The sequence below is a fragment of the Elephantulus edwardii genome, unplaced genomic scaffold, assembly GCF_000299155.1.
Source record: "Elephantulus edwardii isolate Elephantulus edwardi_28Jun2011 unplaced genomic scaffold, EleEdw1.0 scaffold00144, whole genome shotgun sequence".
Classification (NCBI taxonomy): domain Eukaryota; kingdom Metazoa; phylum Chordata; class Mammalia; order Macroscelidea; family Macroscelididae; genus Elephantulus; species Elephantulus edwardii.
In genome coordinates, this window is record NW_006399894.1 from 2,371,564 (window position 1) to 2,389,490 (window position 17,927).

General features: G+C 35.5%; 1 protein-coding gene across 2 annotated transcripts in view; it reads right to left on the bottom strand.

Moving 5' to 3' along the window:
* GRID2 (glutamate receptor, ionotropic, delta 2) overlaps positions 1 to 17,927 on the bottom strand; it is a 2,375,079-nt gene that overhangs the window by 548,110 nt on the left and 1,809,042 nt on the right. For both annotated transcript variants that reach the window (XM_006894480.1, XM_006894479.1), the window contains one exon: positions 12,557 to 12,754. In XM_006894480.1, the coding sequence (XP_006894542.1) occupies positions 12,557 to 12,754 (198 nt within the window). The remainder of the gene's footprint in view (positions 1 to 12,556; positions 12,755 to 17,927) is intronic.

Here is a 17,927-nt window from a genome sequence, read left to right on the forward strand (position 1 = left end):
TATAGCCTGTGTTTATGTTTCCTATAAAAGGTTTTTGAAATGAATAAATCATTGAATGTGCAGAACAAGATACTATAAAGAAATGTGCAGAGAGCTGGGGTCAGAAAACCAAAAGAGCCAAACTTGTTCAGTGTTCCTTAAGCTGAAGGAGTTGAAAAAACAAATTGAAGCCATAGGTGGCAATACTTAAGGATACTTTGGGTAGAATGTTAAATGATCCAGGAAATATCAAGAGAAGATGGAAGGAGTACACAGAGTCACTGTATCAGAAGGAATTGGCTGACAGAAGAATTTCATGAAATAATGTATGAGCAAGAACCTATGGTGATGAAGGAGGAAGTTCAAATTGCTCTAAAAGAATTGGCAAAAAAAAGGTTCCAGGCATTGACGGCATACCAATTGACGTGTTTCAACAAAAAGACACTGCCCTGGATGTGTTCACTAAGCTGTGCCAAGAAATCTGGAGGACAGCCAGACGGCTGACTGACTGGAAAAGATTGATTCCAAATTGATTCCAAAAGAAAGCTGACCCAATGGAGTGATGAAATTATCGAACAATATCATTGATACCACATGCAAGCAAGATTCTGCTGAAAATTATCAAAAAATTCTAGAACAATATGTCAGCAGAGAACTGCCAGATGTGCAGGCTGGATTTAGAAGAGGTCGTGGTACTAGGGATATTATAGCTATTGTTAGATGGATCTTGGCAGAAAGCAAAGAATACCAGAGAATGTCTATCTGTGCTTCATTGACTATGCAAAGGTTTTTGACTGTGTGGATCACAACAAGGTGTGTCTGACTCTTAAAAGAATGGAAATCCCAGAACATTTTATTGTGCTAATGTGAAACCTATACGTGGACCAAGAGGCAGTCATCAGAACAGAGCAAGGAGACACTACATGGTTCAAAATCAAGAAGGGGGTCCATCAGGGATGTATTTTGTCTCCATACCTTTTCAATCTGTATGCAGAACAGATCATCCGAGACGCTGGGCTATACGAGGAGGAATGTAGCATCAGGATTGGTGGAAGAATCATCAACAACCTGCGTTATGCAGATGACACAACCCTGCTTGCTGAAACTGAGGAGGACCTGAAGCGCTTGCTGCAGAAGGTCAAGGACTGCAGCCTCCTATATGGATTGAAGCTCAACATCAAGAAAACAAAGATTCTCACCACTGGGCCTATGGGCAGCATCAGTGTGGATGGTGAAGAGATTGAGATAGCTAACAGTTTCAGTTTACTTCGTTCCACATTCAACACTCTTGGTAACAGCAGCCAGGACATCAAGTGACTTATTGCATTGGAAAAGTCAGCTGTGCGGGACCTCTCAAGAGTACTGAAGAGCAATGACATCAGGCTGGAGACTAAGGTGCATCGGATCCGGGCTATAGTCTTCCTAATTACATGCTATGCATCAGAGAGTTGGACAGTGACTAGGGATGATAGAAAGATAATCGATGCCTTTGAGCTGTGGTGCTGGAATAGAGTGTTGAATATACCATGGACTTCTAGGAGAACAAACAGGTTTATCCTGGATTAGGTGAAGCCGGAATGCTCCTTGGAGTCAAGATTCTGAAGCTTCATCTGACATACTTTGGGCATGTTGCAAGAAGGGACATCATGTTTGGCAGAGTGGAGGGGCGGTGCAGGAGAGGAAGACATCCGATGAAACGGATTGATTCTGTGACTGGGGTGGTGGCAATGAGTGTGTCTGAGATAGCTAGGCTGGCACAGGATAGAACGGCATTTAGGGCTCTTGTACATAGGGTTGCTATGAGTCGCAAGTGACTGGAGGGCACATAATAACAACAGTGTTTCCTTCTCTAGTGTGAATGGGAAGGGTGGCAACACAACACATCCTCAGATACCCTGAATTCTCCTCCCAGAGTTATCTTTCTTCCCTCTTTCCTAGTAACGAAGACCATTTCTTCTCATCCAAACTCAAAGGAAATAATCTAGAGCCATAAATAATCATTTTATACATGATCTTCATGGTAATCCAATACTTCAAATGTAACTATTTTAGAAAAAAGTTAAAGGGAATATGTATATTTCCTAACTGAATTTTGTAGCCCTAAACATTCACCTGGGTTTCACACAAACTTTTCCTCATTGCTAATTACATTAAGATGTTTCTCAGGTACCACAAAATCACAATGCCTATAGCCAAGCTCATTATCTTTGTTGCCCTTTTCCAATCTGCTCTTCCTTCTGTATTCCTTCTCCCCATCATTGAGTGTCCATATGCTCAATTCCCTCTGCTGAATTTGTCACCAAGTTATAATGCCTCCCTTCTCTTTTCCAAGTTGCAAAGTTCTTTTAGTTTTATGTTGAATTATTAATTTCTTCTCAAAATTCTTTTTTTATGTTTTTGGTTTGTTTTCTATTGCTGTTGTTTTAATTTAGAAGAGCCCTGGTAATGAAACAGGTTAAGCATTGGACTGATAGTGAAAGGGTCAAGGATTCAAACTCACTGGCCACTCATCAGAAGAATGATAGGGTATTAGGCTCATGTAAAGATTTAGAGTCTCAGAAACGTATTGGTTAGGGATATCCTGCCATATCGAATTTCTATGAGTTGAAATTGACAGAAATGAGTTTGGCTTTGGATTTATTCCTCTTTAAAGTATTAAAAAAGCCAGTTGTCTTTTCCCTTCCACACTAAGTAGATCCTCTGTCATATCTTAGCTTCCTTAGATTTAAGGCAACTTTCATTTTTCTCTTATAGAAATATCTTTTATAGTTTTCTCTCTGCCCCTGTGTTGCCATGACACTCTGCATGTATTAGCCTACAGCATTTATCACATTGTGTTTTAATTATTTATATCCACATTTGTCTTTTTCTGTATACAATGAGAGCTTTGAAAGCAGGAACAATGTCTTCCATTTATATGTATCTATGACACTAGGCAAAATGCCCAGAATATAACTTGAATTAAAAAACGTATGAGATGAATGGATGAATATAAGACATTCTGCAATGCAGTGGTATGTGAAGCAAAAGTAAACACAATTTTAGGCTTCTATTGACTTTAAAAAGGGGCTATACAAAGAAAGGAAGCCTTGAGCACACCATGGTTAAGCATAATCTTGTTAACTAAAAGGTTAGACGTTTGCACCCACCGACTACTCCATGGAAGAAAAACGTGATAATATCTTTACATAATGTTGTTGTTGTGTGCCACTGAGTCAGAACCAATCCATAGCTGACCCTCCAGCAGGTTTTCAGAAGCAGTTTAATTGCACAGAAGGAGATCGCTTATCTTTCTTTCACAGAACTGTAAATTCAAAGCACGTGCTTTCAAAATTGCAGCATAGCTTCTTACCACTAGGCTATCAGAGCTCTTTTATATAATAGAGGCTTGGAAATTCTATGAGGAGGTTCTGGGTCTTCTCATCTATATAAAGACTGGTTGAATAGCAAAAACCTGGTATTAAGGACATCATTGGTGCTAAATATTATGTCATCCAAGTGATTGTCTTTTAATTACTTCCTATGCAACTGAAAGTTTGACAATAAATAAGGATTCCTAAAGGAGAATCAATGCTTTTACATTGAAGTGTTGGAGTAAAGTAACTGTACTCTATATCTCACTGACTGCCAAAAGAACAAATAAATCTGCCTTGGAGGAAGAGTTATAACGATATTCCTTAGAAGTAAGGATGGTGAAATTTTATCTCACATACTTTGAGCAAGCTGTTATGAATGGTCTTTAGAAAAAGATACCATGCTGGAAAATACAGAAGGTCAACAAAATAGAAGAAGATCCTCAAAAGAATTAATTAACACAGTGACTGTAACAAAGGGGCTTGAGCATACAAGAGATTGTAAGGATAATGCAAAATAGGACCAGGTTCATATCCATATTACATAGGGTAGCTATAAATTATAGTCGGCTTGATGGCACAAAACAACAACAATATGATTGATTATAATATATTTAATAGGGTTGTCAAGAGCATTTAATCATAGAGATTTATAGTGTTTGGCTCTTTGACAATATTTGTTATAATTCATGCTAATTTAAAAAATATTATTGGTGATGTCATACCCCCTCTCAAGGGTTTATTCTCTGATTTTTAAATACCATTAAAAGGTATTATCCTCAAATTCACTGTAAAGGAATAAGAGTGACTAATTTCAAAGCATTATATGATTCATGAAATAAGAGCCTAAAGTTATAAAAACCAGAGCCCAACGTATAGCTTTGCAATAAAGTAAGAAACTTCTTTTTCTTAAGGGAAAATTTACCATGCAATAGCAAGTTTATTAGATGAGCAATAAAATGCTATTGAATTATTTTATTTAGAGCAGAGTTATGATCTATGACTTATAGGATCACTTGTATCCATTCTTTAACTGTACAAGTGTTTTTAAGATACTAAAAAGTCAGTGGGAAATAATACACTAATTTCTTGTGCAAATTTTTGCAAAAGAAAACATAGGAAGAATGAATATATTATAAAAATGACTGTACAAAAAACTGTTTGAAAAGAAAAAATATACATAGTAAAGAAGAAGGACAGTTCAGAGTGTATTAATATTCTTTAAATAGAATGTTTCATAAAGTCCTGTTCAATAAGGTAAATTTTAGGCAAAAACTAGGAAAAATGAAATAGAAAGAAAGATATCTAGGGCAAGAACATTCTAAGCAACTGGAAAAGAAAATATCCGAGGTCATCTTCCAGAAGTCTGAGAAAAAGCAAGGAAGACAGTGGCCCTGGAGTATGATTTGTCACGGACAGATAGATAGATGGTAGGGGCAAGGTAAGAGAGGTAACTAGAACAAACAGTAGATTATACAAACAGTTTAAAGAAGGATTTTACTTGGAATAGGATCCAAAATCGTTAAGTGGTTTTGAGTAGAGAATTGAGTGGATTACCTACCTGTGAGGTTAAAAAAATATATTCAAGGTTCAAGGCAGTCAAGAGTGAAAAGTGGGAAAACAACTGAAATTCTATAGCTTAATTCCAGTTAAGAGATGATCGTGGCTAATAGCAAGGTAATTGAGCTAGGGAAAATGTGAGCAAAAGAAATATTCCACCCCCTCACCTGGCTTTGGTAGAAAATATAAGATATAGAAGTCTCGAATTTGAAGACATCTTTGGCTTTTATCTTTCACCACCCACATCTAATCTATCAGCAAACCTTGTCAATTCTACTTACAAAATATATATTGAGCATGTTATATTTTAAAACACAGTACTTGAGGACATTATTTATAATCTATCTGAGTCAGCAGGTATGATGACTATTTGCCATCTCTGTAACATATTCTTAATTTCAGTTTCTCTGTTAATCTTCACAATAACTCACTAATATGGATGCAGAAAATCGAAGGCAGTAATTATTTTCTAGGTGAGCATACAGGAACTCTAATTGTATATCCCATAGTAAGTTGCAAAGCCAATCTAAAACCGAAATTCTTTGTTGGTTTGAACTGACCAGCAGCTCTGAAGGAGAAAGATGCCATTCTCCTTGTGATTTACAGCCTGGGAAACAAATGGATTCAATTCAATGGCAAAATGTGTGGAAGTGAGAGATAGGGGTATAGTCTATTAAGTGTGCAGTCAGTATATACCTTTTCAATCCAAAGTGCTTATGTTACTAAAAACAAAACAAAACAACAAACCAAACCCAAATAAACAACACCATAAATAAAAGGATCAATGGAAGAATTCTTAAATTTAAGTGTTAGGACTACAATGACATTATTCTAGCAACTCATACTCTTTGCAGCAAACTGTGAACTTTAGTAACTGAAAATGAGAAGATGTGTAGAGTGGAACTAGAAATAGACACTTGAAACATATTTGGAAAAAATACTGTGGGAATTAAATGAAGAATTAAAATTCTCACCAGAAATCAGGAGTTCAAGAGGCTTACTGCATTGGGCATGTTCGCTGTCAGGGACTTCTAAATACTGAAGAGCAATGCACATACCATGGACGGCCAGGAAAATGGTAGATAGATCTTGGAGAGGATGCAGCCAGAATGCTCTTTGGTGGCAAGAATGATGAGATCTAACATACTTTGGACATATTGGTAGGAGGTGCTATTCCTTGGAGACATGATGTTGAGAAGGGTGGAGGGTTGGCGAAGGAGAATACGACCCTCTACCAGGTGGATTGACAGGGTGACTGCTTCAGTGAGTTGTTGGGTGTCAGGAAATGTGAGGATGATGCAGAACAGGATTGGTTTCAGATCTTTTGTTCATAGGGTTGCTATGAGGTCATACTTGACTCAATAGCATATAACAATGATAACATATAATCTAATATAAAATAGTCAAAAGTGAATTTTATTAAAAAAATGACTCTTAAAAATATGGATTTTTTCATTTTCAATGAATTCATATTTTATAGATTAATACTAGCTGGGGTAATGTGGGTAGGTGTGTCAGAGACAGTGAGATTGGCACAGGATAGGGCAGGATTTAGGGCTGTTGTACATAGAGTCGCTATGATTCACAGGTGATTCAATGGCACATAACAACAACAGTATTACCTGGATTAAATTAGAATGAAAGTTCCATATCTAATTTCCCCCATCTTATAGAAACTCTGCTCATATAAATGCATAGTTGCAGATGGAAGGAGCTGAGGTTTGTCTCCCTTTTTATAACAGTGTTATTTAATTACATGAAGCTATTGCATGTTTTATATGGAAAATCATAGTGATCTATCATCAAAAATTCTTCTGTATTACCCAAAATTAGTAATAAGCTTAGGTTATTTGCCTCCTTTTAATTCAACTTAAAAAAACACCACCACTACCACCACATAAAGCCACATGGATAGCAAAAGGACACCAATGTTACCAAAATTAAACAAATAAAACATAAAGATAACATTATGCAATACACAGTCTTGTTTCTTTTGGGGTTTTGTGTAGCAAATCTCTTTAATATCTTTTACAAAGTTTATAGTCAGAAAACACTTAATCTAAAAAATAAAAATATAATTTCCATAAAGTGTATTCCAATTCATGACAATTAAATGTGTTACTGAGTAAAACTACTTCATGCACTTGTCAAAGCTGTGGTCTTTTGGAAGGAGATTGTTGTTGTTGTTGTTGTTATGTGCCGTCGAGTCGCTTGCAACTCATAGCGACCCTATGTACAACAGCCCTAAACTCCGCTCTGTCCTGTGCCAATCACACCGTCTCTGACACTCCCATCCCAATCATCCCAGTCACTGAATCAATCCACTTCATAGAGGGCCTTCCTCTCCTGTGCTGTCCCTCCACCCTCCCAAGCATGATGTCCCTCTCCGAGGACCGGTCTCTCCTCACAACATGTCCAAAGTAAGTTAGACGGAGCCTCAGAATCCTTGGCTCCAAGGAGCCACCCGGTTTAACCCTTTCCAGGACAAATCTGTTTGTTTTCCTAGCAGTCCATGGTATTCTCAATACTCTTCTCCAGCATCACAGCTCAAAGTCATCAATTCTCCTTCTATCCTCCTTGGTCATTGTCCAACTCTCTGATGCATAACAAGTGATTGGGAAGACCAACGCCTGTACTGAACTTGTTGAGTTATGATATAAAATCAGCTTCAGTACTTTTCCTGTCACTGTCTTCAAACACCTTTTATTTCTTCTCTACTCTATTACTTGGAAGCAATTTAGATACTCAGTTTTCCAAATACTTTCCAGTATTTAAAAAGATTTTTAGTTCTGGCAATGATGAGTTTTAATTTTTCCCCCCAGTGGTAACTAACTCTAAAAATATATTTTTAAAAGATAAAAATTGTGGATTAAATGCAAAACTAATTTTTTTTTAAATTAAAGTACTGGAAAGCAACCAAAAGCAGGCAGAAACCAGAGGCTGTGAAGCACTTACAGGAAGATTAATACCTAAGGTAAGATCTATTTTTACATTGCTCATAATTGGTAAAGTAGAGGGTCACTGAAAATTAGGAAAATTCTCAGTGAGATGGATTGTCTTAGGGTCTGCAACAACAGATTTGAGTTCAGCAGAAATTGTGAAGATGATGCAGGAACATAAGATCACCATGAGTCTGAATGGACTTGAGGGTACTTTAGGGCATGTTTACAGATAGGAACCACTACAAAATTACTCAGAATCAATGATGCCAGTTTGAAGACTATCATGCTCTTGATTCAGAGCATTGCCTTTTTATGCATTTGAGATCTGAAAAATGAATAAAGATGACAGAAGAAGACTTGATGACTTTGAACAGTGGTTTTGGAGAAGAGCAATGAATATCATATGGACTGCCAAAATAATAAATTTATGTTTTAGAGAAAATATGGTCAGAATGCTTCTGGGAGGCAAAGATGACAGAGTTTCATCTCATAATGTAGGCATATTGCTAGGAGAGGCTAATTCTAGGAGACAGACATCATGCTTGGAAAGGTGGAGGGACAGACATCATGCTTGCAAAGAAGAAGAGTCAGTGAAAGAGAAGATGACCCTTAGCAAGTTTCATTGACACAGTGACTGCACCACTAAGTGGCTTGATTGTGTTAGAAATTATGAGAATGGCACAGAATAAGGTTCAGGTTTGTTTTGTATAGTGTTCTTATGAGTTGCACTTGACTCAACAGCACCTGAAAACATCAGCAATCCACAGTTTAGAGAAGGTAATGGGGGCAACTAGAGCTCAAGAAGAAAGTTTTTAGTGTTACTAGCTTATAGTGTTAGAGATAGTGCTTGAGGCTGTCAGAAGGCCAGAAATGAAAAGGGAGTCACAGAAATGAGAGGGGTGCTGAGTGAGCTCCGAGAGCTGTAAAAAAATCTTCCCTCAAATTGCAGTCTGACCCTTAAAGTATGCATGAAGGTGACTAATTATATCAGCAGAAAGGAGCAGCAAGCAGGCTAAAATAGCTGAGCAAGTTTTCAATTGTTGCACACCACAGGAGAAAAAGAAATTGGATAGTGAACACCTGCTATTCAGTGGTGAGCTCTGGTGGCCTAGTCCAGAGGAAGTTGCACTGTTAATCTAAAGTTGGTATTTCTCTGGTTCTAATCTACTGTTGACTCTGTGGGAGAAAGATGTGTAATCTCCTTTCCTGCAATTTACAGCCTCTGAAAACCCACTGGATAGTCAGCTATGAGGAGGTTCTCAGTCACCAGTAATGAGAAGCTAATTCAGAAGCTTTTAGAAAAAAGTGCAGCATTCCTATAAAAACTCTGGAAGTCATCAACCAGAAAAGCAAATATTCCTTAAACTAAGGAATCTCTCACTGGACATTCATACAATGGAATACTATGCAGCACTCAGGAGCAATGTTTTTGTAAATTAGTACCTAACTTGGGAAGGACTGGAAAACATTATGCTGAGTGAAATAACTCAGTCCCACAAGGACAAAAATTGTATAAAAACAATTGTGGAATGAGTATGAGGATCCAAGAGGGTGGGCTGAGGGAGGGTGGAAGCAGAGGGATGAGGATATGCACGGGGAGGAGAATTAATTATGGAGTTGTACAATTTGATGGGGGGGAAGTGAGGGAAATTGAAAGATTCTTTTCTTGAAATCACTGTATTCAAATTTTGTAAAAAAAAACCTATCTTTTTTTTTTTTTTAAAGTATGATGAAAGTAGCTTGGAAGGAGGAGTGGCATCCACTTTCATAATAGCTTGCCTCCAGAAACCCTATGAACCTCGAGAGAGGATGAAAGGCACCCAAGCGTCAAGGACTCTCCTTCATAGGGTCGCTATGAGTCACCTGGGACTAGATGGCACTTAACAACAACAACACGATCAAAGTGTAGTTACAAGTTGCTGACAATTTGAGTTTGATTCATAATACCTTATGATTTCAGAGTACAACTGGCATGACTATGATTTTTGTACTAGAAGGAAATTACTAGTTTAAACTGTCAACCTTTATGGCATGCAGAGACTTCTAAAATCAAAGTAGTTTTGCCCTGACAATGTGTAAATCTAAACCTCTACTTGTTTAAGGTGATTGGGTGGTGATTCAACTGCCTGCTAGAACAAAAGTCAACCTTCTTCAGAATACACAGTTCTAAAGATAAAATCTCAATTCTAAAGACAAAATCTCAAATTCCAACAATGTATCAACCACAATGTCTAGTATACAATTAAACACAACCAGATATGTGAAGACATGGGACAATTGAAAAAAATCAGTCGATGATCCAGAATTTACCTATATACTAGAATTTTTAGACAGAGTCATTAAAGGAGATATTCTATATATATGGTGCAAGATTAATAATGAGTTAGTTAATGGAGAATCTGAACAGGGAAATAGAAAATCTAAAAAAGCCAAAAAATATAAAAACCATGTAAAAATATGTAAAGGTGAAAAGAAAGCTATTTAGAATGAAAAGTTAATTCATATATTCAATAGAAAATGGAGAAAGCAGGAAAATACCTATATAGTTTGAGATTGTCTAAGACAAAATTCCCAAGTTGAAGATCAGGCACTAAAAAATATAAAAATGAGACCTTAGTGATTTGGAAACAGCATTACATGTTCTACTTAATTATTCTGCCAGGCTCAAAAAGAGAAGGGGGAGAAGGAAGAAAAATCATCTTAAGAAACAGTTTTCAACATTTCTTAAATGTTACAAGCATATATGCCAGAAGTTCAGCAAACCCTAGGCAGGGGAGATGAAACCAAACAAAATAAAGCACAGACAAAACAAGCCAAAACCCCCAGCATAACAAAATACCTAAACACAAAAAGCCAAAAATTATAAGCAGCTACCACAACTACCACTCCAACTCATACACAAAAGATATTTTACATATAAAGCAAAACCCAAATATATAGATAATGGTTAACTTTTCATCTCTCACCCTCTCCTTCTCTCTGTTTCTCTCTTCCACACACACATAAAGATAGTAGAATAATATCCTCATATTCATTGCCAATTTTTTTTTAAAAAACCCTCATTAAACTGTGATTTGATGTCTAGCCAAAAAATCATGTAAAAATGAGGGATAATAATGACATTATTAGATAAACACAAAGTGATAATTTATCTTACCTATAGGATTATGTTTCAAGATATTAAAAAAGGAGTTCTTCAATTTGAAAATAAATACCACTAGCTTGGAGCTCAAACTTACAAAACAATATAAAATAAAAATGAGATTTTCAGTTAATAGCAGCAGCTATCTTTTTATATCTACATATCAGAATAAACTCAATGCAGCTAACAACAAAATACCTTTTTAAAGACAACTGATTTTTAAAGCAAAAAGCTATGACAATTTATTTTGCAATTTTTATGATATATGCAACCACAATAAACACAAAAGAGTGGGTGAAAATGAAGTTATATTGTTTGAAATTTGTTATATGTATCTGTGAAAAAATATGATACTAATTCTAAATAGGATATAATGTTAAGAATTACACTATTTTTTCTAGACTATTCCCAAATATGCAAAAGGATATAACTAAAAAATAGTAAAAATTAGAATAGTAAGGAACAATTGAAACTCAAAGAATGGAAAAAAGGAGGAAAGATTACACATACATATATATGAATATGGATTATAAATACAAATTTGATTGTTCATATAATCAGGAAGAAATAGTAATTCAGTAATTATTAATTTATATATACCTAATAACAAAGTTTTAGAAGAAGAACTAAAATTAGAACCAAAAAAGTTTTAATTTTTTTTTTAAATTGAACATTACAAGCAAAATACATTAAATACCTGATTTAATTTACCTTTTCCCTGGAATCAGTCTTTAATTTATCAGAAATTTAATACTTTTGAAAATCACATTGCTTTAAAAAAGGACAACTAATACTATGTATTGTGTTTGTAAATTACATTGTGACTTCATTACACACCTCATAATTGCACAATAGCAAAGATATGGAAACAGCACAAATGCCCACTGACAAATGAATGGATAGAAAAGCTGTGGTATATTAACACAGTGGGATATTATACAGCATTAAAAAATTATGAACTGATTAGAAGCTGTATAACATCTATGAATCTAGAAGACATTATGCTGAATGAAATATCTTAGTCACAGAAGGACAATATTACACAAGACCACTGTTACAGGATAGACTGAGGATAGGAGAGTGGGACAGGCAAAGAATCGATTGGTAATAAACATGATACTGGAATAAAGGGAAGGATTATCTGAAAGAAATGAAAATTAGACATTATATGTACTTTAAACAACAATGTTGAACAAGATGTGCATTATCAAGTGAATTGTGGGTGGGAGAAAAAAATGTCTATTGATGACCTTTCTGTGAATTACTAAAACAATCAAAAAATTTTTTTAAATCCTCCCAAAACAAAAGTGCATTCACAAAATTAAGTTTCAACAATAATAGCCAGTTTGGCAGAGGCAAATTCTTGTTTTATAAAGGTATAGTGCTATTATAAGAACTATTTAAATTTTATATTTACTTTGCCATTATTCTTTCCAATATCATTCTCAAAATTGTATTAGCTGAAACTTCTGCATTTAATTTGACCAATAATGCTCTGTAGTAGATGTACATCACATAAAATTAGCTTTTCCATATTGCAGCTAAACCTTTAGACATGAGATATATAAATAAATTCATACCTTAAAGACTAATTCTCCTACAAGGCCATTCCATGTCCCGTCTTCTTGAGGACTTCCATACTTGTGATCCGGTGCAACATAAATTTCGTAGTTAAAACCCAAGTAGTTCGATAAGGCATCCAAAACATCAATGGAGAAGCCCTGGTATTTCTTTGGTTTACCCAACACATTTTCAGAGACCATTACAAAAGGTTCTTCCTACATGGAAAAAAGAAAAGATTGATGTCAATTTTTATTGCTCCTTGTAAACAATTTAAAAAAATTCATTTATAAGTGTAAAAATTGTTTTTAGTGAAGGAATTTGAGTATAACATATATATTATAGCATCATATTGTACACATTTGTTTAATCACTAATTCTTTGCACTCTTTTGTTTATTTTTGTTATGATCTAAAATTAGGATGCAAATGACTACAAAATATTGTTAAAATTATGTGCCATGGCTTTGGAACTTATTCATACCTCAAACTTCAATGGCTGTAAATCACCCTGGTGGTTTAATGGTAAGAAGTTGTGCTGTCCACCCTAAAGTACGTGGTTTAAATCTACCATCGGCTTTGTGGGAGATAGATGGACAACTTCTGTCCTGTGAGTTAAAACCTCTGAAAATCCCCTAGCAGGTTAAGTATGGGTTAATTCAACAGCACACAAAACAACCTCATAAGTTTAGGACTGCTATTTTCTTTTCCTCACTATCTCATAATCAATTTAGGATTCATCAGTATTAAAATAAAATCTAGGAAAGTACAAATTTATTATACTTGGGTATTTACTGTTAATATTAAAAAAAATAAGAGAGTATTTCACCAGATATAATCAACGTATAATCTTCACAAAAGATAAAAACCCACTCAAGGCCAACAATTTGGAAAAATTTATAATGATTACTAGAAGTTATTTGCTAAACAACTTTATAACTTTGATGTAAGCACACATTTTATTATGAAAATAGCTTCTTAACTACAGCCACGGGGGGAAAAATCACTTACCTTTTTGTTAAATTGCCAAATATAGTAAATTCAGCAAATTGCTTTCTGCATGCCCTGCTTTTCTCTTTTTACATTTTTGTTCTCTTACAGATAACAAATCGACCCCTTTAACTTTTTAGAAGTCCTAGCACTGAGAGTCAATTGGTTTGCAATACACTAGTAGAGTAGGGAAAATTAGATAATCTATTCTTTAATTTCCTAAATTTGTTAAAAAATCTTTCAATCATAGTATTATTTACAGATAACAATTTACAGTGTATTCTCCATCCAGTCCTCTGGGAAGGGTAAAATCTATCCTTGAGCCCAGGCCAAACTACCCAAAGATTTTATCTTAGAATAATTTTTCTCTAGAGACTCACAAAATGGCCTTTACTGAGAAGGAAAATGATACTTTGCTTCTGGGTTTTACTCATAGACACTAAATAATAGCCTTATAAAATTCAGTGCACCTGCTATAGTAACAGTGGTCATCTTAATCACTCAACTTTTCCATAAAAATTAGCGTGATTCAAATTTGCTTAATTTGTCAGGACTAACAGAGCTTAATTTTGGCTCAGAAATACTTTTTTTTATGATGATGAGAATAATGTAGTAAGATAATGTAACATAGTTATCCATTTTCTGTTGATACCTAGAAGACTGGTACTCGCTTTGATGCCCACTCACAAGTATATTGATAATTATACTATTTATGATACATTTATAAATGGTTTAATTTTTAACTTTAATATATCTAGTTATGCTAGTTAGTACTGGAGATGGTAAAACCAGGCAGGCTGCTCCTTGGAGGCAAGGATTCTGAAGCTTCGTTTGACATACTTTGTACATGTTGCACAGAGGGACCAGTCCTTGTAGAGGTACGTCATGCTTGGGAGGGTGGAGGGACAGCACAGGAGAGAAAGACCCTCGATGAGATGGATTGATTCAGTGTCTAGGGTAATGGGAGTAGGTGTGTCAGAGACAATAAGATTGGCACAGGATAGAGCAGGGATTAGGGATGTTGTACATAGGGTCGTTATGAATCACAGGTGACTCGATGGCACATAACAACAACAATGTTAGGTTTTTATTTGCTTGAAAGCAGAATTATTCTGACTAATTAGAACTATTAGTTGTCTTCAATAGTCATTTCTATCTATCATCTATCATCTATCTATCTATCTATCTATCTATCTATCTATCTATCTATCTATCTATCTATCCATCTATCTATCCATCCCATTCAGAGGTTTATCGTCAAACTCTAATCCCAGCATCAGCTCAAATTGGTTAAAGGTACAGAATAGAAATGAGGATGGCACCAGATTGGGTAAGGTTCAGATTCATTCATAATAGAGTCGCTATGGGTCATAGTTGACTCAAAGGCACCCAACAACAACAATAACAAGGGTTCTTTTAAACAGGGTTGATGATTTATGGGTGAAGATGCCTTTTTAATTGTATGTGCTAAATAAATTCTTACTACATCCTATCACTCTCTTTCTGGATTAATATTTTAAGCCTTGTTTCAAATTCTATTACAAGTTCGTCTCACTATTTGTAAATTCTTCTTAAGGCTGATTGTGTCTTAAGAGAAAATCAGTAATATAAAGGATAGACAAACAATAACAAAAATAAAACTGAAGAAAGCAACTTGTTCTTTTTCTGTGATTGACAATACTGATTGGTTTAATTGCATTTATCTACAAAGTTAAATCTCAAAATCTATTCGCCTGTTGGTCCATCCATTTAGTATCTACTGAGCCGCTAATGCTAAAAGTTACTATATTCAAAATAGTAAAACATATGATAATACAACTGGATACTACTTTAAAAATGTGAATAGAGCAGAGACATATCTACAGAAAATAATGGCAGTAACATGTTTGGAAATTGCGCTCCTTCCCAAATGTATGACACACATCGTTTAGATAACCTTACCATAATATCAAAATTCCAAATCAAATTCATTATTCTTTATGTTAAATTTTATGGCAATAAATGAAAATGACAATTGCACCTTACTTTTCTTTAACTGATAAAAATTGATCTATGTGAACTTAAATTAAAGTTGGTTCGTTGGTTTCTTCTTTTCAAGTCTTCTCTTTCTACTTCCAAGAGAGTAAATTTACACTTCGCTGAGAGAAACTCACAAATACAGAGTATTTATTTTGACTTGCTGAATGGGCTCTCAAGCTGGCAATGGAAAGAGCAAGGGGCAATAGAAACGTTTGGCGAGTTCCACCTTCCAGCATTGCTCCAGGCACATGCCATACCTATTTCTCTGCTAAAGCCATACACTCAAAATTACAAATTTAAAAATAAAGGAATGCAACAAAAGCAATATAAAGAAAACAGCAGACTAAAAACTACGAAAGCGATAAAAGGAAATCACCAGAGTAAAACTACGGAAACTGCAAAGAAAGGAAAATCACCATTTGGCAGGTTAACAGCTATGTGCTTTTTTAAAACATTGAAGGTTTGTTGTTTTTTTGTTTTGTTTTGTTTTGTTTTTTATATGGAACGCTTCACGAATTTGCGTGTCATCCTTGCGCAGGGGCCATGCCAATCTTCTCTGTATCGTTCCAATTTTTAGTATATGTGCTGCCGAAGCGAGCACAAAAACACTGAAGTTTTAATGAAAGTTTCTAGAGACTTTGGATTTACATTCATACATTGTTGCACATTTTCCTCCCTACACACCCCTCCTCCCAGTGTGTTTTTCTCTTTGAAAAGTAAATTAAAAAACCAAAAAACTTTCATTATTATACAATTCCTCCCCCACCCCCCACCTCCAAGGCCACTCCCCCATGAGGCTTTCATTCTGGACTCTTGCCATGAAAATAATACCTAATCATATATTCCTTTCAAACAGCTCTCTCCTTTTTCTGTTTCAATGCAGTATACATTATTAAAACTCTCTTTTCTTTTTCCCCTAACCCCAATGGCAGTCCTGTTTAATAACAGTGGCATTATGCAGTGTTTGTCCCTTTTTAACTGAGGTATTTCACTCAGCATAATATCCTCCAGGCTCACCCATTTTGTATAACATTTTATGAGTTCCTGTTTTTCAGTACAACATAGTAGCATTCAGATGGCAAACAAACACATGAAAAATGTTCAAAATCCCTAGCTCTAAGAGAGATACAAACCAAAATAACTTTGAGATATCATCTCACCCCAGTAAGATTAGCAAAGTTTGATAGAACAGCAAATAACAAATGCTGGCAAGGTTGTGGCGAAATTGGAACTCTTATTCACTGTTGGTGGGAGTGTAAAATGGTGAAACCTCTATGGAAGGCTGTATGGCGCTTTCTCAAAAAGTTGGAAATAGAAATAATATTTGACCCAGCAATTCCACTACTGGGATTATACTCTAAAGAAACCATAACTGCCACCCAAGCAGATATATGAACACCCATGTTCACTGTGGCTTTGTTCACTATAGCAAAGTGCTGGAAGCAACCCAAGCGCCCATCAACAATGGATAGAGTGTGCTATATTCACACAATGGAATAACACGCACTTTTTTTTAACAGCTGAAAAAACTTTTTTTAAAAAATACTGGCTTATTTACAAAGTTCATATATATTGTTTTTCACATTGAATCTTTCCAAGTTCCATCACTCCCCCTCCACCTATCAAATGGTGCCACCCTATGATTAACAACCCCTCACCCCCACAGTCCTCAGCACACTTGAACAAACTTTTTATCTACTACATGGTGCAACTTAAGGTCACATAGAAAGTTCTAGAAGGAGAAGGACTTTTTCTTTAACTTTTTCTCTCTGCACTTTATTCTTTAATTTATAAATAGTGATTTATTGCTGTCGTCGTTATGTGCTGTTAAGTCATCTGCAACTCATAGGAATCCTCTTTACAACAGCTCTGAACCCTGCTCTATTCAAAGTCAAACTTACTGTCTCTGACACAACTATTCCCATTAACAAAGGCACTGAGTCAATCCATCTCATAGAGGGTTTTCCTCTCTTGCACTGTCCCTCCACCCTCCCAAGCATAATGTCCTTCTCCTTGCAACACACCCAAAGTACAACAAATGAAGCTTCAGAATCTTTGCCTCCAAGGATGAAACTCCAGGATGAAATAATTTGTTCTCCTATCAGTCCATGATATATTTAACACTTATCTCCAGCACCACAACTAAAAGGCATTAATTTTCCTTCTATCATTGTCCAGCTTTCTGATACATGACAGGTAATTGTTAAGACCATGGCCTGGATCAGGCACATTTTAGTCTCCAGACTTGATTGACATCATTGTTCTTCAGTACTCTCGAGAGGTTCCTAACAATAGATTTTCCCAATTTGTCTTTTGATTTCCAGGCTGGTGGTACTGAAACTATTGATTGTGGAGCAAAGTAAACTAAAGCTGTTAACAAACT